General features: G+C 38.7%; 3 protein-coding genes across 5 annotated transcripts in view; 2 read left to right on the forward strand and 1 right to left on the reverse strand.

Moving 5' to 3' along the window:
• The window catches only part of lmbr1l (limb development membrane protein 1-like), a 34,327-nt gene extending 24,787 nt beyond the window's left edge, over positions 1–9,540 (reverse strand). Inside the window, exon 1 of the mRNA XM_062051993.1 lies at positions 9,320–9,540. Within this exon, the coding sequence (XP_061907977.1) occupies positions 9,320–9,382 (63 nt within the window). The 5' untranslated portion in view covers positions 9,383–9,540. The remainder of the gene's footprint in view (positions 1–9,319) is intronic.
• Positions 9,541–18,663: 9,123 nt separating this feature from the next.
• On the forward strand, positions 18,664–24,374 carry dnajc22 (DnaJ (Hsp40) homolog, subfamily C, member 22). The gene is made up of 4 exons (XM_062051995.1): positions 18,664–18,743; positions 19,057–19,660; positions 19,752–20,044; positions 22,842–24,374. The coding sequence occupies exons 2-4, from the start codon at positions 19,117–19,119 to the stop codon at positions 23,016–23,018; spliced, it is 1,014 nt and encodes a 337-aa protein (XP_061907979.1). The 5' UTR covers positions 18,664–18,743; positions 19,057–19,116; the 3' UTR covers positions 23,019–24,374.
• A 174-nt stretch (positions 24,375–24,548) lies between these two features.
• Positions 24,549–26,993, forward strand: part of LOC133653621 (zinc finger protein Eos-like) — a 68,398-nt gene continuing 65,953 nt past the window's right edge. For all 3 annotated transcript variants that reach the window (XR_009826753.1, XR_009826754.1, XM_062053111.1), the window contains exon 1: positions 24,549–24,667. The gene's annotated coding sequence lies outside the window, so the exon portion shown is untranslated. The remainder of the gene's footprint in view (positions 24,668–26,993) is intronic.

Genomic DNA, 26,993 nt, shown 5'->3' on the forward strand with positions numbered 1-26,993 from the left:
AGAGTCGAGCACGCGAAATGGACATTTAAAGTGACTTATCTCCAAGACAATACATCGGTGACACACTTAGCTACTGAGCTAACGTGATAGCATCGTTCTCAAATGAAGATAGAAACAAAATAAATAAACCCCTGACTGGAAGGATAGACAGAAGACCAACAATACTATTAAACCATGTACATGTAACTACACGGTTAAAAATTCTCAGCCTGGTAAGGCTTAAAAATGCTGTTACTAACGACGCTAAGGCTAATTTAGCAACTTAGCAACCGGACCTCACAGAACTAAGATAAAACATTAGCGCTCCACCTACGCCAGCCAGCCCTCATCTTCCCATCAACAGCCGTGCTCACCTGCATTCCAGCGATCAACGGCGCGACGAAGGACTTCATCCGTGGGTTTGGCGGCAAGCATCGGCTAGGCATCTGCTATCAGGGTAAGTAGTCCTTGTTGTGTTGCTGTAAGTATTGTACTTAGCCGCTAAGACACCGATCGATCCCACCTACAACGTTCTTCTTTGCAGCCTCCATTGTTCATTAAACAAATTGCAAAAGATTCACCAACACAGATGTCCAGAATACCGTGGAATTTTGTCGAAGAAAACAAGAGGCTTTTCTATCGGGTCCGATGGGGTCCAACCACTTCCGTTGCTTTTGTGACATCACGCGCATAAATCATATCCAAAGGAGTTTTTCAACCGGAAGTGTGGCGGGAATTTTAAAATTGCACTTTATAAGTTAACCCGGCCGTATTGGCATGTGTTGCAATGTTAAGATTTCATCATTGATATATAAACTATCAGACTGCGTGGTTGGTAGTAGTGGGTTTCAGTAGGCCTTTAAGGTACCACTGTATTTTAAAATTGCACATGTGAAGTACACTGTCAGTATGTTGACATGAACAAGTTAACCGTATTACTGCCATAGTTCCTTATTTCTGTGTTTTCCCACTTCATTGTGAAGTCTGAATTTACAATGGCTTTTATTTGATCGTTCCAAAATGTGCACGTCAGAAACACTATGGGGTTATTTTTGTTAGTTAAACACAAAAAAACAAGAAACAACACACCAGATGCAAATCCAAGTACACGTTGCACATTGGGATGCTCACGGTTGACAAACGCCACTGATGTTTGTTTATGTTTTTGATAGGGATGGCCCAATCAACATTTTTGGTGTCCGATCCCAATCCTATGTTTTAACCTCAGATTTGTTCAGATTTCAAGTCCTGATCTGATAATATGGTAACTTATAATAGAACTGAATTTTTTTTATAGCGAGTACCTAGTAAGTAAAAGCAATAACAAATTTTTATAAAGCTTATCTTATTCAATTTTGAATTTGCTAGTAATGTTGTAAAATCAAATGTATGGCATTGAATGCTACATACATACAATTTGTCTAACAAAATAAAGTGGGTAGAGCAGAGTAAACAAAATCGGCTCTGGTTTAAATCATTTAGGTTATCCACTCAAAGCTTTCCTGTATCCAGAGACTTACTCCCCAAGTTTGTAAACAACAAAATTAGCACAAAAAAATGTTGTAATAAGAACAAGATACGAATGCAGCTGGGATAGGCTCCAGCACCCCCAAGATCCCGAGAGGGTCAAGCGGTAGAAAATGGATAGATTGGTGAAGACTGTACATGACATGTTTAGGGCAGCTTGGCTCGACCGAGCCAGGAACTTGAGGGTTCCAGGTTCGATCCATGCTTCCGCCATCCTAGTCACTGCCGTTGTGTCCTTGGGTAAGATACATTACCCACCTGCTACTAGTGCCACCCACACTGGTTTAAATGTAACTTAAGATAATGGGTTTCACTATGAAAAGGGCTTTGAGTCACTAGAGAAAAGCGCCAAATAAATATGTCACTACAATTCATGAATCTAATCACTTTAGTAGTGTTTATATAATATTACACTAGGTATCGACATCTGGATTGATCACTCCCTACTTTACATCGAAGCTAGCAGTTAGCTTCTTGTGTCATCCTGCTCGGTGTGCGTGTGTGTAGTAATTTGGAGGATATTTAGCTTACTTTCTGTCATGGTGGTAAGAATCTTAGAAATGACTTTGCACTGTGGATTCATTGCAACTTGGTCCCAAATTCGAGCCGGTTTCCGGCAAGACACGCAGGAAATTTACACACGCACCTCATACAGCATGTGTCTAACAAGGAATCTAGAAAATGTAATTGTGTCGCATTTAGCTTGCAAGCCTTTGGAAGGCATCTTTCACACGCGTACAATCTTTAGTTCTGAGCCAAGTCGATTGTCGATCAGTTAAAAAAGGCAAATATCGGTCGTGAGCCGATCCCATGATCCGACCAGCTCTAGTTTTTGGCAAACTTGTGTTCCTCATACATTTGAGGCCTCGAGAAATGAACCTTCTTTCAATACACTTGGCAAGAAATCTTAATTTCTTCAAGAAGTCACTACTACAGGGAGCCTGGAATACGCAAAAAAAGCCCACTCCAATGATTGATCGAAGCGGATACAGTAAATGCCAGAGGAATCCAGTTTGCAATCGAAGAGTATGCAACATTAAGAAATATTATGAAATACTTTGGGTTGTAACTACACTAGGGTTGTAAGGATTGATTTATAAATCGATTTATCCATCCATCCATTTTGTACCGCTTATTCCCTTCGGGGTCGCGGGATTTATGCCCCTTAAATTCAAGCAAATCAATCTATGGTCCGGGAGTTGGCTTTCCAGAAGATGTATCGATCTAACAGTTTTAAAATGTTGATTAATCGATTATCGATATTGGAAAATAAAAAATTGGCTTTAAGAATGGCAGACTTTTGCCCAATCCCAATACACCTCCTCACCCTACTTTTTAGCCCTATCCCTACATTTTGCTCATGTAAGGCCAGAGAAAAATGCACAATTTCTGGATAAGTTATAATATATTACATGTTAGTTTGGAACGTTAGTTTGTAATGTTAGCCAGCTAGCATTAGGCTAAAATACTAAATAATACCTAAATACAAAAACTTTGAAGCTTGAAAATGTGAAAACATTAACGTTACATACCTTCAAAATGTTCACAAGAGACAACAGTCGTAGATGCGGGCTTCTTCTCCGCGTAGTTTGTCGTTTATTCATCAACCGAAGAATTATGAATGTAATTTTTTTTTATCTCAGTCTCCATTGCTGTCGGGTTTGTTGTGTAATGGTGGGACTAGAGCGTTGTACAGTACACCACTATTAATAATGTACTGTGGTACTAATGAATTAAAAAGTTCTGCCTTTGGAAAACACCCGTAGTTATTTTTCATCCACATGTGCTGCTGTGCGGCGGTGGTGTTGCTGAGCCAAAGCACGGCGGTTTCGTGTGTTAAAACGCACACACTGCGCGCATACACGTAATAATCATCCAAAGGTATACTGACAAAATAACAGCAATACTACTGTTAACAATACACTTAATAACAATATACTTAACTTTGTTTCAACGTAAAAAAAAAAACTTTTTTATTTTTATTTTTTAGGCGTGGCAGCTAATATGCTGCCGTAGTGCACCGCTATATTTAAATACATTAGGGGAAACCCTGAATTTCTATTACCACCATTACTATCATCCATCCATCCATCAATTTTCTACCGCTTATTCCCTTTGGGGTCGCGGGGGGCGCTGGAGCCTATCTCAGCTACAATCGGGCGGAAGGCGGGGTACACCCTGGACAAGGCGCCACCTCATCGCAGGGCCACCATTACTATCATTTTAAATGTAATAAGCATCAAACAAGTGGCTACCTTTTTTTAATCCGACAGGACTCAAAACTGGTCAGATTGGCTTAGACATAGTCACGCCTCTGTTTCCAGCATTGTCCCACCCAGGGCGCCCTCTGATTGGTTAATGCATATGTGGATTGTTACAATCATGCTTTGATAAATATGTAAATAATGTAACTGATGTTTCTACCTAATTATTGCTTTTAAATCATCTGTACATTTGTTTTGTTTGGTACTTTAGATTGTTTTAATAACTTTTTCCATTTTGTAACTAAGTGTAATATTGCTAGGTGATCAGCCTGCTAACAGTCTGCCAATGTCAACACTTGTGAATTTGGAATCATTTAATCAATCACAGTTGATGCTAAGGGATCATTTTTATTTGCCTTTATAAGAGATGCTACTTTGCCAAGGAATTCCCTGCACTTTGTTTTTGTTTGTTTTTATTTACCTGCACTTTTACTGTAAATGAATATTGGCTCCAAATATCGGTTATCGGCCTCCTTTACCAATAATTGGTATCGGCCCAGAAAAAAAAATATCGGTCAATTTCTAACAGTCGTAAACTTTGTCGCCCGTTTGTGACATAATCATCATGCACCATCAGTCATCAAAACAAGTATGGCGGATACCGGAAGAATAGCAGGCAAACAAAAATGAATAAGTCACCATTGCGATCCATTGCGTGAACACTTAGGCTTTTTGCAAAAAAAGATGTTGATAAGTTGGTCACTGTTTGTAGGATATGTAAAATGCAATGGCAAAACGACAAATCTCTCAAACCACCTATGGCACCATTGGATTTTACACACGGCGACACACCCACCGCCCAGGCAAAGCAGTGTTCATAAAAAAGCAGCACAAAGTAGGAGTTGGTTTCACTTGCTCTTGATAAATATTACTGCACTGCTGTTTATCAAAATGAGGAGTGGAACAGTTTCAATATTTGTTGATTCGTAGTCATGTCTCAGTGTTGGCACACGAATGACAATTCAAGAGATTGAATGTGATGTGAGTTGAATAAACTGAGTCAGCACACTTGCTTCAAAAGAGTACAAGTTATTTTGTTTTTCAAAAGAGTAATTTAAACGCCCTATATCTTGGACACTAGTTGTAGCAGATCAAACCAATGCTCATTGAACCTGAAGAGATTTGGTTGCACTTCATTTTTACATTAATGTTTTATTTGTATCATTTCCATTTTGATAAACAAGAGCAGAAGTAGCATGTAAATCTGTCAAAATGTTGGTTACTGTACCTTTAATGAACATTTCTTGAATACTGAAAATGAGAGCAGTAAAGGTTTTCATCCATCCATTTTCTACCGCTTGTTCCTCTCAGGGTCGCTCGCGGTGGGTGCTGTAGCCTATCCCAGCTGAACTCGGGCGGAAGGCGGAATACACCCTGGACAAGTCCCCACCTCATTGCAAGGCCAACACAGATATCCTCTTGTGAATTCAACCTAAAGTGCAACATGATGTGTATGTGCATTGGCCATTAATTGTTTACATGCTTGTTTGTATCCATAATTCATTTATATCCAATTCCCTTACAAGACAAAACAGGAATATAGCAAACTTTGTTTCACATTGATTGTTTTTTTTTCTAAAAAGTTACTGAATCGATTTCCACTCACTGAATAATTTCGTATCGTATTGTTCTAAAAAAATATTGTCCCTGAATCATATTGACAACCACAAATTCTGAATCCAATTGAGTCTTTAAAACAAATCGATTTAAAATACATTATTGTTTTTCCGGACTATAAGCCACTACTTTTTTCCAATGCGGCTTATGAGACAGTGAGGCTAATTTAGAAATGTTTCTTCGCCAACGACCATAATGGTTTGTATTCAACAAATAGTTTTCATATTATGCCAACAGAGACACTTAAAAGGTGTGTTTTTGTTTGTGCTATTGCGCCATCTTTTGGACGAGTTTGCTCACTTCAGGTGCTGCGGATTGACAACGTGCTTCCTGTTTTGCACCAAAGTATATTGGTCCATAGTGTTTATGCTCGAAAGGACTCTTCATTCATCAATCCTAACAACGATTGTAAGTTTTACAATATAACAAACACATTATCAAGCTAGCATCAGCAAATATACTAATAGGTTTAAAATAAAATTAGGCGCATGAGGCTTCAGTGGTGTGCCATCAGGGCCAGCAAGGCCTTCTCTGCTGGCCCAACATAACCAGATATCATGATCATAATTAAAGATAACATTATTTTTTTTATTTACCTTCCCTAAATATCTAAAAGTATTCATATTCTCTTCATGTCATAATACGCTCATTCCAGTGCTGTTGTTTTTAGTTTTAGTTTGTATCCAATCAGAATTCAGCTAGCTTAAGTTGCCATGCTGTATGAAATCTGCCCAAAGCCTTCAGAATCAACAATGCGGGTGTCTGTGCACTGCAAGCAAACGGGGACGTACAGTGATAGACAGTTGCGATAGCCAATCAGATCACAAGTTGTTGTCAGTAAGGCCTCCTTGATGGCCTCACATTGATCGTGACAATTACACGTCCTGTGATTGGATACTCATCAGGACCGTTAGCGGATGAATTTGAGAACACAAATTTGAGAGACAGTTGCGATAGCCAATCAGATCACAAGTTGTTGACAGTAGCCTAAGTAGCCTGATGTTAACGAGACTGTGATTGGATACTCGTCATTCCAAAGTAAGTATCCACTAACAAGTTTCAATTTAGCAGGAAGCGGGAAGTGTTGCGCCATAGCCAGACCGGAATAGCAGAGAAGGAGAACAAACCGTAAATTATCTTTAAACTTGGAAAAGACTAAATTTATGGTATTCAGTAATAAAAGAATGATAGAAGTTAGTTTATCCATAAACAATGTGAAAATTGAGAAGGTGTCTGAAATCAGATTTCTTGGGGTCATCTTAGATGAAAAGTTGACATGGAAAGCTCATATATTGCATGTGAAAAATAAGGTATCTAAAAGCTTATTTCTTTTGAACAAGGTTAAATACAGTTTCCCGTATAATACAATGAGAATGTTATATTGCTCAATTATTCTACCTTATTTCAATTATTGTGCAGAAATATGGGGAAATACATATCACAGCAACATAATGCCTTTATTTATTTCACAGAAAAGAGCAATTCGTATCATTTTTACAGTAGGATATGGAGACCACACAAATCCACTCTTCATTAGGTCAGGATTATTAAAACTAAAAGACATTGTAGAATTGCATACTCTATTAGTGATGTTCAAAGCTAGAAATAAAGTTCTTCCGAAGGACTTACAAAAGTTATTTGTGTTCACGTCTGAAGATGAGAACCACAAAAGGCCGTATGATTTTAAACATCCAAGAGTGCGAACAAATTTGAAGCAAATGTGCTTGTCTGTTGCTGGTGTAAAAGCATGGAATTCTCTAGACAAAGACTTAAAAAGTTGCAAGAATATCTTTGAATTTAAAAAGAGTTACAAAAAGAGACAACTGGAATTATATCAAACTGATTTTTGATTTTGATTGGACGTGTCATTTTGAAAATGCTTAAACGAAAATTTTAAGTATTTTGGAGTTCGGGTGTTGGTGGAGGGAACAGTGATAAAGTCATCTAAAATAATTTGTGTTAAAAAGGGGGCAGATACATTTTCATGAAAGGAATAAAAATAAATGACGATGAAACTGTTGATTAGGTGGCAGATATATATATATATTTGCAAGGCCATTTCCAAGAAGGATATTTAAAGAGACACTACATCTTGTGAGAGGATGTCGGCCAACCCCGGAAGCTAGCTCAGCTGTTCTGGCGATGAAATGGTGAAATGCTCGCCATTTCCACTCAAATAAGCCGATGACGAGGGGTACCACTGGCTTATACGCCGTCAAATAGGTGCTATAAATTGGTAGTTCAAATATTAAATTGTTTACCTTTTAATATGTTTTTTTCAATAATATAGTTTTGACAGTACCACATAAGAGATGTTTTAATTGCTGATGCGGGTTTATTGATTTTTAAATGCGCCAGAAAATAACCCGTTTGGTTTACTGATGATGTGATTCAATGAACAGTAGGGCGTAAATGTGTTCCTGTATAGTAGGGCTGTGAATCTTTGGGTGTCCCACGATTCGATTCAATATCAATTCTTGGGGTCACGATTCAATTCAAACTCGATTTTTTTTTTCAATTTAACACGATTCTCGATTCAAAAACGATATTTTTCCCGATTCAAAATGATTCTCTATAATTTCAATACATAGGATTTCAGCAGGATCTACCCCAGTCTGCTGACATGCAAGCAGAGTAGTATATTTTTGTAAAAAGCTTTTATAATTGTAAAGGACAATGTTTAATCAACTGATTGAATTAATGTCAATTTGTTTTAACTATTAAATGAACCAAAAATATGACTTATTTTATCTTTGTGAAAATATTGGACACAGTGTGTTGTCAAGCTTATGAGATGCAAGTGTAAGCCACTGTGACACTTTTGTTCATTTTTATTATCTTTTATAAATGTCTAATGATAATGTCAATGAGGGATTTTTAATCACTGCTACGTTGAAATTGTAACTAATATTTATACTGTTGTTGATAATATTCATTTTTGTTTCACTACTTTTGTTTTTTTCTGTGTCGTGTTTGTGCCTCCTCTCAATTGCTCTGTTTATTGCAGTTCTGAGTGTTGCTGGGTCGGGTTTGGTTTTGGAATTGGATTGCATTGTTATGGTATTGCTGTGTATTGTTTTGTTGGATTGATTAATTAAAAAAAATTAAAATTAAAATTAAAATTAAAAAATTAATAAAAATACATTAACGATTTTTAAAAAAAAGAGAATCGATTCTGAATCGCACAACGTGAGAATCGCGATTCGAGTTCGAATCGATTTTTTCCAACACCCCTACTGTATAGTATATTTCCAGCAATGATCATGTGGTGACAGAAATTATGGTATTTTGAGAGGTAATCATTGAAGTCGGACATCACTGAAAGCCTAGGTGGGAAACACTGCCCGCCACTGTGCGGCTTAAATACCAGTGCACTCTATAGCCCGGAAATTATAGTATATGCATTTTAAAAAGGGCTCATTTCAACTGATTAAATGTAGTAATTTGATTTTGTTTAGTGCACATTCTGTGTGTCTTACCCATGTCAGATCACAAAAAAGTGCAGTGCTAGTGTACTGTTGGGGTTAAAGGTCACAACACATATGTCTCGCTGTAACTGTTGTACTTAAGTTCAACACAAGCTGTTACACAATTTTCAAAGGACTCCTTATTAACACATAAAATGAAAAAATGCAAACCAGTGGGCTGATAGAAAAGGAGCAGGACGAGTTTAAAATAAAAGATAGGTTAGTTCACTTCAGTCCGCAGCTGCATCTGCGCACTGATTAACAGGAGCCAGTCCTTCAATTTCCAACCTTGAGTCGCGTTTATGTGGCATTTCAGTGCATTAACTATTCCAAATGAGCTACTCCAACTTAGTCCCCTGGAATAAAAATGGTTATAAGTAAGAAATAGAACCTTATGAGTGATACTGCCTTGATGTTTACTAATAACGCATGATGATAGACTCTTCAGTTTAACGCAGCACTTACGATAGTCTCCCGGACACGGTTGTGGAAAAGTTGCTCCCTCACCGACACGTCATCCGTTTCCATCCTCCGACAACATAACAAAAACGTCTGGCTTTAAAGCACCGGAGCCGAATTTATCAAAACGTTAAAAGACAAAACATTTTTGCCAGGAACGCCGCGGACGTCCAGCTGAGGCAGTGAGCTAGCATGATGCTACGCTCAGTCAGTTAAGAAACCAGGGAGGAGGGGCTAAGGGGCGGGGCTTACGAGAGAGAGAAAGGCCAAGAAAGAGCCTCAGGTAGCCTGTCAAATGTGTCTATCATCTCCATGATTCAAAGTCTCAGTCATCTCCAATGCAGAAAGGTATGTGTTGACTTCATACTAAACATACCAGGGAAGGTAGTCTCACACTGAAAGGTTTACAGTATGTTGTGCAAGCATACGAAGGCAGTACAGTATTTCACTGATTCTGCTTACATTTCTCCTAAAGCTCTGTTGTGCAATAGACTGCCAGGGTTTCCCAATTACTGGTCCGGGGACCGGTACCGGTGGTCCGTGACCCGTTTGCTACCGGGCTGCAGAGAAACATTAAATAGTTTATAAACGACAGCATTTTATTCGACTTAACTTTCGCCTGTCCCACGATACACACCCATAAACTTGTTTCTAGATGTACAATAAAACTCCATTAGGGATGTCCGATAATGGCTTTTTGCCGATATCCGATATTCCGATATTGTCCAACTCTTTAATTACCGATACCGTTATCAACCGATACCAATATCAACCGATACCGATATATACAGTAGTGGAATTAACACATCAAAAAAAGTCTGCGGGCTATAGAGCGTTTTCTATTCGGGCTCCAATACTATGGAATGCCCTCCCGGTAAAAGTTAGAGATGCTACCTCAGTAGAAGCATTTAAGTCTCATCTTAAAACTCATTTGTATACTCTAGCCTTTAAATAGACTCCCTTTTTAGACCAGTTGATCTGCCGTTTCTTTTCTTTTCTTTTCTACTCTGCTCCGGGGTGGACCGCTAGCCTGTCCATCTGATGGGGACATCTCTACGCTGCTGACCCGTCTCCGCTCGGGATGGTTCCCGCTGGCCCCACCATGGACTGGACTTTCGCTGATGTGTTGGACTTTCACAATATTATGTCAGACCCACTCGACACCGAGGATGTCGTTGTGGCTTGTACAGCCCTTTGAGACACTTGTGATTTAGGGCTATATAAATAAACATTGATTGATTGATTGATTGAAGTCAAAGTACAGAGCAGCACAAACACCACTTAGTTGTAGAGCACAATCCGGCTCGAAGGACCACCTGGAGAAGCTACCAACTGTCAAGTTCTTCAGGTTTTTTTTCACAACTGTGCCCAAACTTGAAAGGGCCAGTTGGACTCAAGAAGGACTCAAAGGGACAACTCGATCCTTTTTCCTTGTGATTTATTAGTAGAATAGTAGAATAGTTGAATAGTTGGGGTTGAATAGTAGATAGGCGAATAGTAGATAGGCGAATAGTGGATAGTGGATAGGCAAATAGCGGATAGGTTGATAACCAGTTGCGTCTTCCGAGTCCACACATGAGCTGTCTTCCTTCCTCTTAGCAGCATGTCAAAAAGGGTGACTGACTGAAGAGCAAACATTTTGACCATGTGCTCTGAGCAGGTGGAGATGTTCAGCCCTCAGCTCTCACTGTTGCCCCTTCAGGCCTGGAGTGTGCTATACAACTTAAGTGGTGTTTGTGCTGCTCTGTACTTTGACTTGACATTATGCCTAATTTGGACAACCAGGTATGGTGAAGATAAGGTCCTTTTTAAAAAATAAATAAAATAAGATAAATAAATTTAAAACATTTTCTTGAATAAAAAAGAAAGTAAAACAATATAAAAACAGTTACATAGAAACTAATAATTAATGAAAATGAGTAAAATTAACTGTTAAAGGTTAGTACTATTATTGGACCAGCAGCACGCACAATCATGTGTGCTTACGGACTGTATCCCTTGCAGACTGTATTGATTTTATTGATATATAATGTAGGAACCAGAATATTAATAACAGAAAGAAACAACCCTTCTGTGTGAATGAGTGTGAATGAGTGTAAATGGGGAGGGAGGTTTTTTGAGTTGGTGCACTAATTGTAAGTGTATCTTGTGTTTTTTATGTTGATTTAATTTTTTTTTTTTAAACGATACTGATAATAACAAAACCGATACCGATAATTTCCGATATTACATTTTAAAGCATTTATCGGCCGATATTATCGGACATCTCTAAACTCCATCCATCCATTTTCTACCGCTTGTTCCTATAGGAAGTTGCCATTTGTTATAACTTTGTGACATTATACAATGCACATTAATGAAAATGTAAATGTGACAGATTGTAGCCGAAAGGCTGATTTCCATCTGCAGTCCCCAGCAGGTTGATGGTAGCCTGCTAGGGATCTCATTGCAAACAAATAAGCCCAGAACTCCCACTAATTCGGCGTTATAGTGAGTTGTATTCTTCACACACTTATTTTTGCTGTATTTATCTGGCACAAGTGGAAAGTCGGTCCCTGAAAATGATGCCTACATTAAACCGGTCCGTGGTGCAAAAAAGGTTGGGGACCCCTGCAATAGAGAATACCTATTTCGATTGTATAGAAGATACCCAAACTTTTACAGTACAGTATTTCAAATACTCTTTTACAATATCCACCACTATATAAGACAAGCCTTCTTTTTCATGACTTGATTTTGTAAAAATATTTTCAAAGACAAAAAAAATCAACAAATAAAAAAGGTCTAATGATCTTTTTTTAAATCACATTTTCTCTGCAAGTAAAAAACAATCAACTACATTGCAATAAGTAAGTCAGATTCACTTGTGCATGTGAGTGCCATGAAAATGTCTAGGCCAGGGGTCGGCAGAGCACATGCAAATCTTAAAGCCTGCTTGGAGTGGCTCCCTTTTAAGTGAAGTATAGTGAAGTGAATTACATTTATATAGCGCTTTTTCTCAAGTGACTCTCGCTTTACATTGCGAAACCCAATATCTAAGTTACATTTAAACCAGTGTGGGTGGCACTGGGAGCAGGTGGGTGAAGTGTCTTGCCCAAGGACACGACGGCAGTGACTAGGATGGCGGAAGCGGGGATCGAACCTGCAACCCTCAAGTTGCTGGCACGGCCGCTCTACCAACCGAGCTATACCGCCCCTATACCGCTATACCGAAGAGCTTTTGTGTTTTTTTCCAACGCTTTTGGGGAAAATTTGAAAAATTCTGTAAGTTCTAACAGTGTGTAAGGCTGTGAATGTGTAAAGCCTGACTGGTGTATGGATAGGCGTGAAGAAGGATTTAAAAAATTTAGAAAAAGCTGTCTGCACGAGAGAAATGTTGGCTTCTTGAGTATGCAATCTCTGCAGTAAGCTAATTATAAATACATCCTATTTAATTTTTTGGAAAAAAAAAAAAAAGAATTCAACTATCTTTTTATTATTATTTTATTGTGATTATTAAGTTAACAACACAAACAACAAAAAACAAGCACTCAGCAATTACTGAAAAGTACTAATTATTTTTAAAGTAGGACTACACATGCAAAGTTTGCACACTACACCAGTGGTCCGCTACCCTTTGGGCAGGGTTATTTAACTAAAATCTTCTAGGGGTCACATTTCAAGAAAGCTTAAGATCGGGAGGGCGCACTTCTCCCTTTAGCATCCTCTGTAGTGAACATTTGTTTTTGGGCTATTTTCTTTCTGAGTTACACATTTCAGGACAAAATAGCCCTGTTATGAAAAAGGCAAGTGTCCGCTATAGTGTAAGCTGGCCTTTGGATGGTTAAAATGTCAATGCAAGGATCTGCCAATGTGCTTACACTGTTCCTAAGTTATCTATACAACAGAAGTGCTCTAGTGTTTTAAGAAATTTGCTGCAAAAAAAAGTGTCTCTCACGTTTTGAACTAAACGACGGGTGGCTAGTTGAATAGCCCTGCCCTAGGAGTGTGCAGGCGTACTGCAGGGGGGTCGTGACATTTTTGGGCGATAAGACTTTTTTTCCAAATATATTTTTTCATATTCCCCCACAGTTTTTCCACAAATTTCATTTATTTCAAATACACATTAACAGTGTAGTTTAAAAATAACAGGAGCATGGCCACCCTACTCACTGTATCTTGTTTAAAATAAAAAACATGAGTAAAGAATTGTATCACTATATTCATGTTCGCATTTAAGATAGCTGGTGATTGGCGCTCTAGTAACCAAATAGCAGAGGTGGGACCAAGTCATTGTTTTGCAAGTCACAAGTAAGTCTCAAGTCTTTGCCCTCAAGTCTCGAGTCAAGTCCCGAGTCACTAAAGAAAGTCTCAAGTCAAGTCCCAAGTCCTGCATTTTGAGTTTCGAGTCCTTTTAACCACAGACTAATATATTTACACAGATTGTGTATGCTTTTCAAACGCTGTATTTATTTATTAAAACAAGAGCATTTGAAATTGCAGGGAAAAAAATAGTGCTGACATGGCACTTCATAATTGCACTATTAACCAGTCATTTTAAACATTTAACAAATTCCTTTACAGAATAAACACATTTGAAAAAACAAGTGTAACTGTACTTATTTGCACAAAAGTGTTAACATTGTATTTCCATGGCATATTGCATTGTAACTAGTTCCACAGCAGTTTCTATCCTGTTCTTACCTTATCTCATTGATCTCATCTCATACTGTATGTGTGTTGATGTGTGTGTACACATGAAAAACATAACAAATACATGAACATAACAATGAACAAAGTTGTACTTTTTAGATGTCAGGGCTCTGTGCAATATGTACACATATTCTTAATATAGTATACATTTTAACTGACCTTTATTTGACTGTTTGTGTTTTTGTAGATGGCTAAAATACGCGGTGCTGTTGACCGCCGTCTAACGTTACGTTACTGTGTGTGATACATTGACTAACGTAACGTTATGTGTAGGTCCTCATGCAACAATGCTTAAAAAAAATCACTTGACAAAAAGTAGGAATAATGTAGCGAACTGCGGTGGACGCAACAGATTGCCGTGTTTGCAATGACGTTATAACCATAGACATCTTATTAGTAGACGCAGCATTGGCTGCTGTGACGCAAGCAATTTGGCCGCCATCTTGAAGTGGTGATGAGGAGCCGGCGAGCAGCCTAAACTGACAGTTGACAGGTAGAAAACAAAGATGCAAAACTGACAGTTGACAGGTAGAAAACAAAGATAGCGTTCAGCGTTTTCCTGCTCAAATGAGCGGACTGTTGGAAATAGGAATCGGAGGATTACTTTTCACAAGTAAGATTTAACATTAACGTACTGTTGGTTGTACAAACCCCGTTTCCATATGAGTTGGGAAATTGTGTTAGATGTAAATATAAATGGAATACAATGATTTGCAAATCATTTTCAACCCATATTCAGTTGAATATGCTACAAAGACAACATATTTGATGTTCAAACTGATAAAGGTTTTTTTTTTGCAAATAATCATTAACTTTAGAATTTGATGCCAGCAACACTTGACAAAGAATTTGGGAAAGGTGGCAATAAATACTGATAAAGTTGAGGAAGGCTCATCAAACACTTATTTGGAACATCCCACAGGTGAACAGGCAAATTGGGAACAGGTGGGTGCCATGATTGGGTATAAAAGTAGATTCCATGAAATGCTCAGTCATTCACAAACAAGGATGGGGCGAGGGTCACCACTTTGTCAACAAATGCGTGAGCAAATTGTTGAACAGTTTAAGAAAAACCTTTCTCAACCAACTATCACAAGGAATTTAGCGATTTCACCATCTACGGTCCGTAATATCATCAAAGGGTTTAGAGAATCTGGAGAAATCACTGCACATAAGCAGCTAAGCCCGTGACCTTTGATCCCTCAGGCTGTACTGCATCAACAAGCGACATCAGTGTGTAAAGGATATCACCACATGGGCTCAGGAACACTTTAGAAACCCACTGTCAGTAACTACAGTTGGTCGCTACATCTGTAAGTGCAAGTTAAAACTCTCCTATGCAAGGCGAAAACCGTTTATCAACAACACCCAGAAACGCCGTCGGCTTGGCTGGGCCTGAGCTCATCTAAGATGGACTGATACAAAGTGGAAAAGTGTTCTGTGGTCTGACGAGTCCACATTTCAAATTGTTTTTGGAAACTGTGGACGTCGTGTCCTCCGGACCAAAGAGGAAAAGAACCATCCGGATTGTTGTAGGCGCAAAGTTGAAAAGCCAGCATCTGTGATGGTATGGAGGTGTATTAGTGCCCAAGACATGGGTAACATACACATCTGTGAAGGCGCAATTAATGCTGAAAGGTACGTACAGGTTTTGGAGCAACATATGTTGCCATCCAAGCAATGCTACCATGGACGCCCCTGCTTATTTCAGCAAGACAATGCCAAGCCACGTGTTACATCAACGTGGCTTCATAGTAAAAGAGTGCGGGTACTAGACTGGCCTGCCTGTAGTCCAGACCTGTCTCTCATTGAAAATGTGTGGCGCATTATGAAGCCTAAAATACCACAACGGAGACCCCCGAACTGTTGAACAACTTAAGCTGTACATCAAGCAAGAATGGGAAAGAATTCCACCTGAGAAGCTTAAAAATGTCTCCTCAGTTCCCAAACGTTTACTGAGTGTTGTTAAAAGGAAAGGCAATGTAACACAGTGGTGAACATGCCCTTTCCCAACTGCTTTGACACGTGTTGCAGCCATGAAATTCTAAGTTAATTATTATTTGCAAAAAATAAATAATGTTTATGAGTTTGAACATCAAATATCTTGTCTTTGTAGTGCATTCAATTGAATATGGGTTGAAAAGGATTTGCAAATCATTGTATTCCGTTTGTATTTACATCTAACACAATTTCCCAACTCATATGGAAACGGGGTTTGTATTTTCTGAAAATAATATTAGCACAGAGTTGAGAAGGAGCAAAGATCTTCAATATTTGTATGTGAAAATCACAAAGAAATCTTCTGGGGGAGGATGACCCCTCTACAGGGGTTTGGTTTACAAACTTTCAGCCCCACCTAAAACAAAATTCACCAACCACCACTGATTATGATGCATTCTCATTTTAGGCAAAATATAAGACAATACTTTCTTAACAGTCTAATTGTAACCAGGAATAAGTCTTCAAGTAACAATATTCAAATACTAACATTGTTGGGTAAAACAGAATTTGGTTTTATTCTGAATCCAGTGAAACAGATTGGTGGTTTTAGCTGATATAAAGACTTTCAGGTGTATATATATGTTTATGTTTAAGTATTTGGCAGACGCTTTTATCCAAAGCGACATACATAAAAATACATATAAAACAATCACTGTAAACATTATCATTTAAGGGAAGAATGTAATACAAAATATCAATACAAAGTGTCAAGACAGAATAAACTCTCTGCTGCTGCAGCAACAGAGATACAGTGTATAAGATATATAGATATCTAATGTATTGATACATTGTTTATGTAGGATAAACGCATGTATATATAACCTAATCATATTGTTTCTTCAATTTACAAATAGCTGACTGTTTTTTTCCCCTTTCTCTGGGATTATATTCCCAGTTTTGATCTCGGACGTCTGGTCACTTATAGCATATAAGAATATTATATTACTGTTAAGCAAACTATGAATAATAAAACACGCCAAAACATGTGTCCTTTATCATAGCTACACGTATGACAAAAAAGCGCGTGAAAATCAGTGGTATTCAGTGAGGTAAAATTAATTAAATGCGCTGACAGTTCATTGCTCCTGCCAAATGAATTGCACTGAGTGAAGCGGATCACCACTCCAAGATGGCGGCCCCGCGTCTCGTCATGCGCCACTAGGCAGTAGCGCTCGATGCTGCGTACCCTTATAAGATGTCTATGGTTATAGCATTAGCAGTGAGTTTACAGCCTCACTGATTTAACTACACAGCAAATAAAAGTCACGTTACTTGGCCAATAAACGTTAGCTTACATTCAAAACTTACCCTTCTTTGTGCATCTTCAAATGTCGAACGAAGTTGGAAGTTGTTGCGTCTCCGTCTGTAATATTCGAACTGCATGTTTTGCATACGGCAATTCGTTTTTTGTTGACCAAGTCGTAGTTTTTATACCCGTACGAAACCAACTTTGGCATATTTTTTTCTCACTGGCGCGTCGTTTGACAATTCTTCTTCGTTGGTTTTCCTGCAATTTGATTGGATGAGTGCTTTGGGACGAAAACAACGTAGAACTAATTTGATTGGCTATTGTACTGAGAGCACACACACTGACACACACAACACGCTGATAGACAGACACGTACAAAATGAAAGATACGGAGCGCTTCTGAATAACTTTTTAATCTTTGGGTTTTGGAGAAAGTAGGAAGTCATGTCAAGTCAAAAGGCTCAAATCCAAGTGAAGTCACAAGTCATTGACGTTAAAGTCTAAGTCAAGTTGCAAGTCTCTTTACATTTTGTCAAGTCGAGTCTAAAGTCATCAAATTCATGACTCGAGTCTGACTCGAGTCCAAGTCATGTGACTCGAGTCCACACCTCTGCCAAATAGCGATTAGCGGCATATGCTATTAATCTGATTGAAAATATTAATCCATCCATCCATCCATTTTCTACCGCTTGTCCCTTTTGGGGTCGCGGGGGTTAATTTAAATTATATAAGCAAGTAATTTAGTGTGATTAATCACAATTCATTCAAAATTAAAATGTTTGATTAATCTGATTCAAAATATTAATCCATCCATCCATCCATTTTCTACCGCTTGTCCCTTTTGGGGTCGCGGGGGTTAATTTTAATTATATAAGCAAGTGATTTCGTGTGATTAATCACAATTCATCAAAATTAAAATGTTTGATTGATCTGATTGAAAATATTATTCACTTAACAACACTATTTAAAACACAATTTTATACAGGCTATATAAGTAGGGGGTCCCCGCTCTATCTCTTCATTTGTTTGGGGGTCCTTGGCCTGGAAAACGTTTAAGACCCCTGCACAGCACTTCTGTTGTAACAGGTAAAATAAAAAAATTAAAATTAAAATTAAAACTTTTAAATGTTTATAAACTGTGCAATGTTTTGCTGCTCTGGACTATTTTTCCGAGTGGAAGACGGGGAAAAATGCGACAGATGCAGCTTTACACATAATGGCAAGAAAATAATATACGCGGTACATTATAAATAATATAGCATTTTATATGTATATACAGTAAAACAAAATGAGTGCGCCAACATTTTCTCTTCTTATCAGCAATAATGATCTAGGGCCCTAAATGTTGATGTGTACCACGTGCTGAGCCCTCAACAGTTTCATTGTCATAATCCAAAGTCCAAATTCTTGCAACAACATGCAGCAACTTCAATTGTAGAAAGGACAGAAAAGGACTGCTCAGCTAAAGGACTTACATATTTTGGCAAGGTAAAAAGCTATGAAATTATTTTAGCAAGTAGAATAAACAATTGATCTTTGTACTTGGTACTCTGATCTCATTGGCATGTACTACTTTTTTAAAAAGCGGTATGGCTTAAAACACGCTGTTCATAGAACCCTTTGTAGAATACTGTCTTATGTATTGCTTTTGTTTGTAATGAATTAAGTTAAAGAATAAGTGAATAATGCCGTCATATATAAAGATGAATATATGTGTATATATTGCATGATTAGATTTCACGCAGTCTATGAAACATTGGAATAATACATGCTTTGTACTGTTTGTGTTTCCTCCCCATAGGTACTCACTGAGTATGTTTACTTCTCACCTGTACAAAGGCTGATCCGCAGTGGTCACACCATGGTAAAACGTGTCATAGTAGCCTATGCCCTGTGGGCAGGAGGTGGGCTTTTTGGCCTTCACCATTTTTATCTAGGAAGAGACAGCCATGCCCTGTTATGGATGCTAACACTGGGAGGGTTTGGCATTGGTTGGTTCCGAGAGATTACACGTATTCCTGCGTATGTTGGTGAAGCCAATCAACACACAGAGGAGGAGAGGAGAAGACCTTCAACAATGGTGCCTCCACCAGTAAACCTTGTTAGATTTGCTGGCCAGATGTGCGTTGGAATCTATTTCGGTACTGTGGCTCTGATCGGACTGAGCTCCCTCAGTTTCTTCCACTTGATGGTCCTGCCTTTATGTGTGGGTGCCGGCGTGCATCTAGTGTCCACCGTTGGCCAACAGACATCTGATCTCTCAAAAACACTCACCGCTAGTCTGATAACGTCCCCAATATTCTATGGCAGCACTTTATCCCCACTTCCTATTAGCCTGGCAGCCAGTATCACAGCTGCACAAAATCGCAGGTACAAGCAACCCCAGGCACGAACACGGGAACTTGGTGAGATAAATGACAAACATTAATCGGCTGTCAGAAGAAGCATGCTACAGTTTTCCACTTTGATTCATAGCACTATCATCTTCTTTTTTAGGTCCAAGGCTTTATAGGCTGGGTCTTGCTTGGCTGGCCTTCTCTACTCCATTAGCGTATTGTGTTTTCCATAATACCACGGCCACGTTGTACTATCTGTCGGACTGTGTGGCAGCATTACTGGATATTTTCTGGTTTCTTCCTTGGCTCAGAAGTGTGGTGGAGTACATTTTCCTAATGCCGTATCGTATTCTGTGCGTCTTCACTGGAGGTGGGTACTATGAAGAGGCCTTGAAAAAGATGCTGGAAATATTGGTTGAAGACTACACTCAGCGTGAGAAAGAGGCCCTGAAAGTGAGTATATTGTTATAGTATAAGCTCTTGCAATGCTTTGTGAGCTGTGGTTGCCATTTTTGAATGCAAAAGATTTTGTTTACATCACTGAGTAGGACACAGTGCTGCGCAAGAGCGAGTAACAAAGTGGGCCGTACAAAAAAAAGCAAGGGATCGTGCCGAGGCTAACTGGACCCTGTTCCAAAGGCTCGGTACCTTGACAAAATAAGTAAAATCTGTGAAAGTGACCTGAATGAGCACATCCACTGGACATGCGATTTAGATGACCTGCCGTGATCTTTCGAACCAGTCAGTTTTTATACCAGCAAATCATTTTGGAAGGCAAAGTCTGTAAAGGCTCATGGACAAACCAACTTTAGGTGATTGCAAGACCTGCAAATATTCCATTGGAAATAGAAGAGTATCGTAATTTTAGAGGTATGAATACAACATGCCTTGATCAAACACACACAGGCATTATCACTTTTAAAATACTTTGATAATAAGGTGCTTTTTCTCCGAAAGAAATAATCATTTATTTTTTGGGCTGACCCATCACTCCAAGTGAACACACAACATGTTTTTTTCCCAAAATACGATACGTTGTTTGCAGCCCACAGCTAGTTTGGCTAATGCTAGCAGCCAGCTAAATGCTACGTGTGAAACAGTTTGACATGCTTTGATTTAAACTCACTTGTTTGAAAACGCCATTACCAGACCGACATGTCGGGTGATGGAGCAAAAAGTGACGTTTTATTTTGGAAATGAGAAAAATCTCACCACATAATTTTTTTTTTTCCTGAAGCAATCGTGTGAACAATTGTGGCAGTTAATAATGCAGCACATTTGCACCATGTTTTACATTTGTGAAAGAAAAGAACCAAACACTACAGCCCACGTAAACACACTTCGGATCCCACAATGCACTGTGTTTTTTCTATGCGGGATGTCGCCCTTTCAAGCCCGAAAGTATTATAGGATGTAGGGCTGCAATGATTAGTCGACATAAATGTCGATTATAGAAATTGTTCGACAAACATTAACTATTGTCGCCTAATCTCTTCATAAAATTTCAATTGATAGACTGGCAGGAATGTTCATGTTTAAAATGTTTTCCCTTCAGGTAAATGATGGCGGCTAAATGACCCTAACAGAACTGGATGAAAACACTTTATGCACTGAATATCATGTTTACAGGACATCTTGCTCTTTAAGTTTGTTGATTTATTTTTCACTGTGGTTATATATTTTTGTGCAAAAAAGTAAAACCATTCGTTTCTCAATCATTTCTTTATTTTAATACGATGGAATTTACTCAAATAAGTTTTAAAAAGGACTTAAAATTAAGTTGCGCACTCAATGTAAAATTCAAACGTGTACAACAGATTTTGAGCAATAAAAGCTTGACGAGTCGACTACTCAAAAAAATAATCACTGACAAGTTGACTATTAAAATAATTGTTAGTTGCAGCCCTTGTATGATGGGTGTGTTTTACATTTTTAAACATCTTTATATAGTGGAACCTCTAACGTCAAACATTCCTATCACTCATACAAGTATAAAGAGGAGTTTAACCCCATATACTAAAACTAAAATAAATATATATGAATACATTTTTGATCTCCTAAAGAAATTCACACCCAAAAAAATAACCTTCTAAAGACAAATCACAGACTCATGATGGAAACAGAACGTGACAGAAACAGAGCAACACAACTACTAGATGTTTTATAAGTTCAAATACTAAAGGAGAACTATATTAATTGTATTCTACATTTAAAACCCTTCCTTGTAGTCTAAATAATACCTATTGGATATGCTTTGATGAAAATTTTACGTAAATGTATCTCCATAGTGACCTTTTTTTGAGTATGTCTGCAAAATGTTCGATTTTGGAGACGCTCCCAGATTGCAAATGAAACCACACCCCACCCTCAGAATTTATCTTTTTCAAATGTACACTGTTTAAATATATATCTTGAAGTTGTCAACGCCACTTTTTGTCCAGATTCGGTTCGAAAATAAACTTCATAAACATTGTATACAGTATATTCACCCGGTTACAACATTAGGTACATTCACCCGGTCACAACATTAGGTATACTGGCACATTCGCAGATCTATTCAGAGAATGCCTAAAAAAATCTGCTTTTTGCAGCATTTATGTCACTGCATCTTGCACTTTGGTGTTATTATACACATGCCAAAACTAGTGGAAAATTATACTTTTCTCATCTTTTTTTTGCTTCCACCTCGTAGTGACGTCACAATGTAGCCAGACTGCGAAACCCCGCCAAAAGAGACATCCAAAAATGTGTGCAAGCTCATGCAACAATGCATTATTAACCTTATGATTTGATGCTTTGGCATCCAACATTGTAACAACATTTGCAAGTCAAAAAAGACAAAATTCATCACAGGAACCCTTGGTTTTTGTCAGCAGGTCCCATTCAAACATTTATATAGTAGCTTCATCAATATGTGCAGATTGTGTTTGATTGAGTGCTAATTATGATAACATAAATGTGAGTGGTTGTTTGTCAATATGTGTCTTGTTATTGACTGATGACCAGTCCAAGGTGTATCCCACCTCTGTCTTGTTGTCAAGTGGTATCGAAAATGAAATGGATGGATGGCTGGTTTGTACATGAAATAATTCACAATTGTAATTATTTTATTCTCTGACTGGCTCGGAAATCTTAGGTTTGATTGTCGTGGGGGTCAATAGGGTCAATTTTAAGTGGGTTATTGGCTTCAGATGCTGCTGAGCAACAGAAATTGATCAAATGAAATTGAATTGTCATATTTCTGTTACAGTTGTTGTCCTTGGGATCAGAAGCCTCTCTTGAAGAGATAACCCGTGGCTACAGGGAGCTGGCTAAGGTGTGGCACCCGGACCACAACCCCAGTAAGGACGCTGAGGCAACGTTTGTAAAGCTCCACGAAGCATACAAGGTTCTTCTAAGGCGCCACAGGCCGGGTCGCTTCAAATAGTCACACTTCTACCTCCCTGACTGGCCCATAAAGTTGGCTCAGGGTCTTTGTGAATATAGAAAAAAAGATATGTACAGTATGTACATAATAAATATTGTTACCTGACATCTTTGTACTTGTCAGACAACATTGCTGCTGTTATAGTGGGGCTCTCTTTGGGAGAAAAACAGCTATTTGCTGACCCCTAGTGGCGTTTTGGTCGCATCCCCCTTGAACTAATGTATCTCAATGCACAGTACACCATGATCTATGCGTGCTTGTTTGCTATAGAACAGGGGTGTCCAAACTTTTTCCACTGAGGGCCGCACACGGAACAATTAAAGCATGCGGGGGCCATTTTGATATTTTTCATTTTCAAACCATAACAAAATATATGGATTTTTTTTTTTAACCTTTAGGGCTCCCGGGGACCATAAAGGGTCTCAGTCATTAAAACGTAAAAAATAAGACAAATTATTATTATTATTTTTTATTTAACGCTTACAGTAAATCTCTATATCAACTTCAGGTTGATTTTCTGTCAAAGACAACTTTGTTTTTTATAGCAAAACTGGAAATATGCAGTGTTTAGTAATTAGAGCTCTAAAAGATCAATAATGCAGGTCACCATTGATTTTAATTATTTAATATTTTTGAGTAATCACAGTGAAAATATTAATAAAATCCCACTAAATATATTTGGGATGCAAAAGGTCCCCCACTCATAAAGTGATACATTTGTATTAGTTTTTTTTTAAAACTTTCAACACTTAAGTTACGAGATCAACTTAAGATATATCTGTCGATTTTACGTATTAACTATTATTTTGTTTGTTTTTATGCTCTTTTGTCAAAAAAAAACTTTGATGTTTTTATATGGCAACCACACAATATATGCAATATTTTTTCCACATAAAACATTTTAAAGTGACATTTTTTAAGTAATTGGAGCCTTAAATAGGTCAATAATTCATTCTAACATAGATTTTTTGTCTCTTTTTTTTTGGAGCAATGGCAGAAAAAAAGAAAAAGAAAGAAAGACAAAAGAAAAAAAACAGCTTGCATGGCAGCTTTGTGTCAACATTGCAACTTTTTCTCGTTAGATTTCACCTCATTCCACTTGTTTAAATGTTTTTTTAAATTATTGCAATACTATCAATTTTGCCATTTTTGCAGAATGTGTGGTGGGCCGGTAAACAATTAGCTGCGGGCCGCAAATGGCCCCCGGGCCGCACTTTGGACATCCCTGCTATAGAATGTTACATTTGCCAAGTTTTGTATTTTTCATTTTCAAAACGTTCAAATGGATGTTAAATTGATCATGGAATACAACAGGTGTAATAAAAACGATGTAACCCAACCTAAGCAATAAAATAAGCAGACTCACCAAGCGTGTCATTGCCCTTAATGATCGATATGCATTGGCATATGACTTGAATCGATGCATTCGACAATCTGCTAATCAAGAGCTGTGTCGTACAATTATTCGGTCTGCATCCATCCCAGCACGGGCCCGGAAGTTGTTTGGGGTTCCCAGGTAAAAAAAAAAAAAAAAAAAAAAAAAAAGAAATAAAAAAGCAGAAGAAAATCCTAGAGATGCTGCCGTCGCTTGGGAAAACAAACAGCTATCCAGGCACTTAAAAAAGAGGGAAACAAGGAGCGGTGACCAGGTAAGAAGGCTGTTTGCGGACTTAGCTCAACGCTTGCTAACATATAACCTTTATAGACTATTATTTGCAAGTACACGGTGTGGGTTTTTGTTTTTTTTCCGGCGGAGTTGATCGCGGGTGAATGCCATTTGTCGTGTCGGTCGGCTGCCATAGCAACGGCGCGCAAGAAACATTGAACATTGCATGGCAACGACTATACTGTTTTAATGTGCTCGATGGTGGATGACAGCTGCATGCAACGATGTGACATGACTCGCTGCCGTTTTCGCGCTGTTTGGGTATACCGAGTGGCTCTAACAAGTGGGCAAATGTATCTAAAGGGAGTGTATAATTCACAAATGTGACTACGGAGTCGCCCTCCTTCGGAGATAAAGGATTGTGAGAGTGTGTGTTTCCCCCCCCCAGCCAGCCGTGCCCTGGTGTGACTGGCGCGTCTGCATCCGAGCCTGTTGCTCTCCAAGCGGCCAAAGGCAGCTCATTCATGCTCCCTTTTTACCCTCCTCTCATCACCACAGTCCTATGTGACGTTTTAACAAGGTTTTCCATCTCCGCCAGAAATATAATACCTTGATGTAACACAATATTCAACAAGACCCTACACCCCCAGGGAGCCTAGCACCCAGGGGTGCCCAAAGTGGGGCCTGGGGGCCAAAATATGACTCTTCAAGTAGTTTGATTTGGTCCACCAAAGGGTGTCTTCCCAAATGTAATACAAATTCATACTGACCTTTTAAGCTCACTAGGAGTTGCCCCGATCTGATATTGATAACACATAGTGTTGTAACGATACCATAATTTTGGTACCGGTACTAAAATTATTTTGATACTTTTCGGTACTTTCCTAAATAAAGGGGACCACAAAAAAATTGCATTATTGGCTTTATTTTAACAAAAAATCTTAAGGTACATTAAACATATGTTTCTTATTGCAGTTAAAGGCCTACTGAAATGACATTTTTGTATTGAAACGGGGATAGCAGATCCATTCTATGTGTCATACTTGATCATTTCGCGATATTGCCATATTTTTGCAGAAAGGATTTAGTAGAGAACATCGACGATAAAGTTTGCAACTTTTGGTCGCTGATAAAAAAATCCTTGCCTGTACCGGAAGTAGCGTGACGTCGCAGGTTGAAGGGCTCCTCACATTTCCCCATTGTTTACACCAGCAGCGAGAGCGATTTGGACCGAGAAAGCGACAATTACCCCATTAATTTGAGCGAGGATGAAAGATTTGTGGATGAGGAATGTGAGAGTGAAGGACTAGAGTGCAGTGCAGGACGTATCTTTTTTCGCTCTGACCGTAACTTAGGTAAAAGGGCTCATTGGATTTCACACTTTTTCCTTTTTCTATTGTGGATCACGGATTTGTATTTTAAACCACCTCGGATACTATATCCTCTTGAAAATGAGAGTCGAGAACGCGAAATGGACATTCACAGTGACTTTTATCTCCACGACAATACATCGGTGAAGCACTTTAGCTACGGAGCTAACGTGATAGCATCGTGCTTAAATGCAGATAGAAACAAAATAAATAAGCCCCTGACTGGAAGGATAGACAGAAGATCAACAATACTACTATCAGGAGACACCGAACCAAACACTGGACCTGGAACTACACGGTTAATGCTGTGCCGCCTGTCCAAGCCTAGCAATGCTGTTGCTAACGACGCCATTGAAGCTAACTTAGCTACGGGACCTCGTCAGAGCTATGATAAAAACACTAGCGCTCCACCTACGCCAGCCCTCATCTGCTCATCAACACCCGTGCTCACCTGCGTTCCAGCGATCGACGGCGCGACGAAGATCTTCACCCGATCATCGATGTGGTCGGCAGCTAGCGTCGGATAGCGCGTCTGCTATCCAAGTCAAAGTCCTCCTGGTTGTGTTGCTGCAGCCAGCCGCTAATACACAGATCCCACCTACAGCTTTCTTCTTTGCAGTCTCCATTGTTCATTAAACAAATTGCAAAAGATTCACCAACACAGATGTCCAGAATACTGTGGAATTTTGCGATGAAAACAGAGCTGTTGGTATTGGGATACAATGTGTCCGAATACTTTCGTTTCAACCATTGACGTCACGCGCAAACGTCATTATACATAGACGTTTTCAAATGGAAGTTCTCCGGGAAATTTAAAATTGCACTTTATAAGTTAACCCGGCCGTATTGGCATGTGTTGCAATGTTAAAATTTCATCATTGATATATAAACTATCAGACTGCGTGGTCGGTAGTAGTGGGTTTCAGTAGGCCTTTAAGTTCTTAAATAAAATAGTGAACGTACAAGACAACTTGTCTTTTAGTAGTAAGCAAGCAAACA

The sequence above is a fragment of the Entelurus aequoreus genome, linkage group LG07, assembly GCF_033978785.1.
Source record: "Entelurus aequoreus isolate RoL-2023_Sb linkage group LG07, RoL_Eaeq_v1.1, whole genome shotgun sequence".
NCBI classification, from domain to species: domain Eukaryota; kingdom Metazoa; phylum Chordata; class Actinopteri; order Syngnathiformes; family Syngnathidae; genus Entelurus; species Entelurus aequoreus.

Bases quoted from the DNA above. Each gene is read 5' to 3' on its own strand.
- dnajc22 (XM_062051995.1), top strand. From the start codon at position 19,117: ATGGTAAAACGTGTCATAGTAGCCTATGCCCTGTGGGCAGGAGGTGGG. The intron at 19,661-19,751 runs GTGAGATAAATG...CTTCTTTTTTAG, and splicing joins GGCACGAACACGGGAACTTG to GTCCAAGGCTTTATAGGCTG. The intron at 20,045-22,841 runs GTGAGTATATTG...TTTCTGTTACAG, and splicing joins GTGAGAAAGAGGCCCTGAAA to TTGTTGTCCTTGGGATCAGA.